This window comes from Antrostomus carolinensis, unplaced genomic scaffold, assembly GCF_000700745.2.
Source record: "Antrostomus carolinensis isolate BGI_N321 unplaced genomic scaffold, ASM70074v2 scaffold32692, whole genome shotgun sequence".
Classification (NCBI taxonomy): domain Eukaryota; kingdom Metazoa; phylum Chordata; class Aves; order Caprimulgiformes; family Caprimulgidae; genus Antrostomus; species Antrostomus carolinensis.
The window spans coordinates 7128-8053 of record NW_010298103.1 but is presented as its reverse complement, the minus strand read 5'-3'; the positions used below and the strand labels follow the sequence as shown (position 1 = coordinate 8053).

General features: G+C 60.4%; 1 protein-coding gene across 1 annotated transcript in view; it reads left to right on the top strand.

The window, feature by feature from the left end:
* Window positions 1-339: 339 nt before the first annotated feature.
* LOC104520611 (collagen alpha-2(IX) chain) overlaps window positions 340-926 on the top strand; it is a gene marked incomplete at both ends in the record, with an annotated part of 7155 nt that continues 6568 nt past the window's right edge. The window contains 2 exons of the mRNA XM_010162346.1: window positions 340-375; window positions 469-531. Coding sequence (XP_010160648.1) covers window positions 340-375; window positions 469-531 — 99 coding nt within the window. The remainder of the gene's footprint in view (window positions 376-468; window positions 532-926) is intronic.

The window sequence follows — 926 nt, the reverse complement described above, 5'->3', positions numbered from 1 at the left end:
GTGGCCGAGGGCTGTGGCAGGCGGCCGCGGTTCCCTGAACAGAGGGGAGATCTGTGAGCCAGCAGAAAGAGCCCTTTCTCCCAGCCTTGCCCCCTGCTCCCCCCTGCCCCAGGCTGTTATTTTAGTGCTATTTATACCCAGAACAGCCACAGCCCTCCCACAGCCCCAGCACAGCCCTCAGCTGGCCTCATCCTGACCTGGCTGCTGGGCTGGGGGTCCAGCATCTCACTCCAGGTTGGGGAGGTGGATGGGAGACACAGGTCCTGAGCCCCTCATGCTGCTGGACCTGGCTCCGTGGGGTGACAGACCCATTTTTGTAACTTTCTCCCCTTTCCCCAGGGTGACAAAGGCTCTGCTGGAGCCCCCGGGTCCCCGGTGAGTACCTGTGCCTCCCCCCAGCTCGCTGACAGTCTCACCCCTTCTATAGCAGCTCCTTTCAATCTGTCCCCCGTTTCTTCTCTTTTAAAGGGTGTCAAGGGGGAGCCTGGAGCCCCTGGTCCAGATGGGCCCCCAGGGAAGCCGGGCATCGACGTGAGTACCGACCCCCTGTCCCCCCCCGGGGGGGGGGCACGGGCTTCCCAGCAGAGACTCAGCAAACTCCTCTTACCCCCAGCACAGGGATCTTTTTCTGTGGCACATCAGAAAACATCAAAAACCTTCATGCAGCAGCTAAAACCACCTTTTGAACCACAGAAGGAAACATAGGCAGAGGCTGGGCAGAGCTGCTGCCACCCCTTCCCACTGCCCAGGCTCCAACACCAGGTCCCTGTCCTATACAGGGCATGACATGTCCCAGGGCACAGCACCAGCATCCCTGAACAGGGAAAGGCTTTTCCTGAGCCCTCATTTCCTCCAGAATAAATCTGGAGTAATCCCATGGCCCCCTCCAGAGCTTCCCCCCCCCAGATCCACCCCCTTGGCACTCA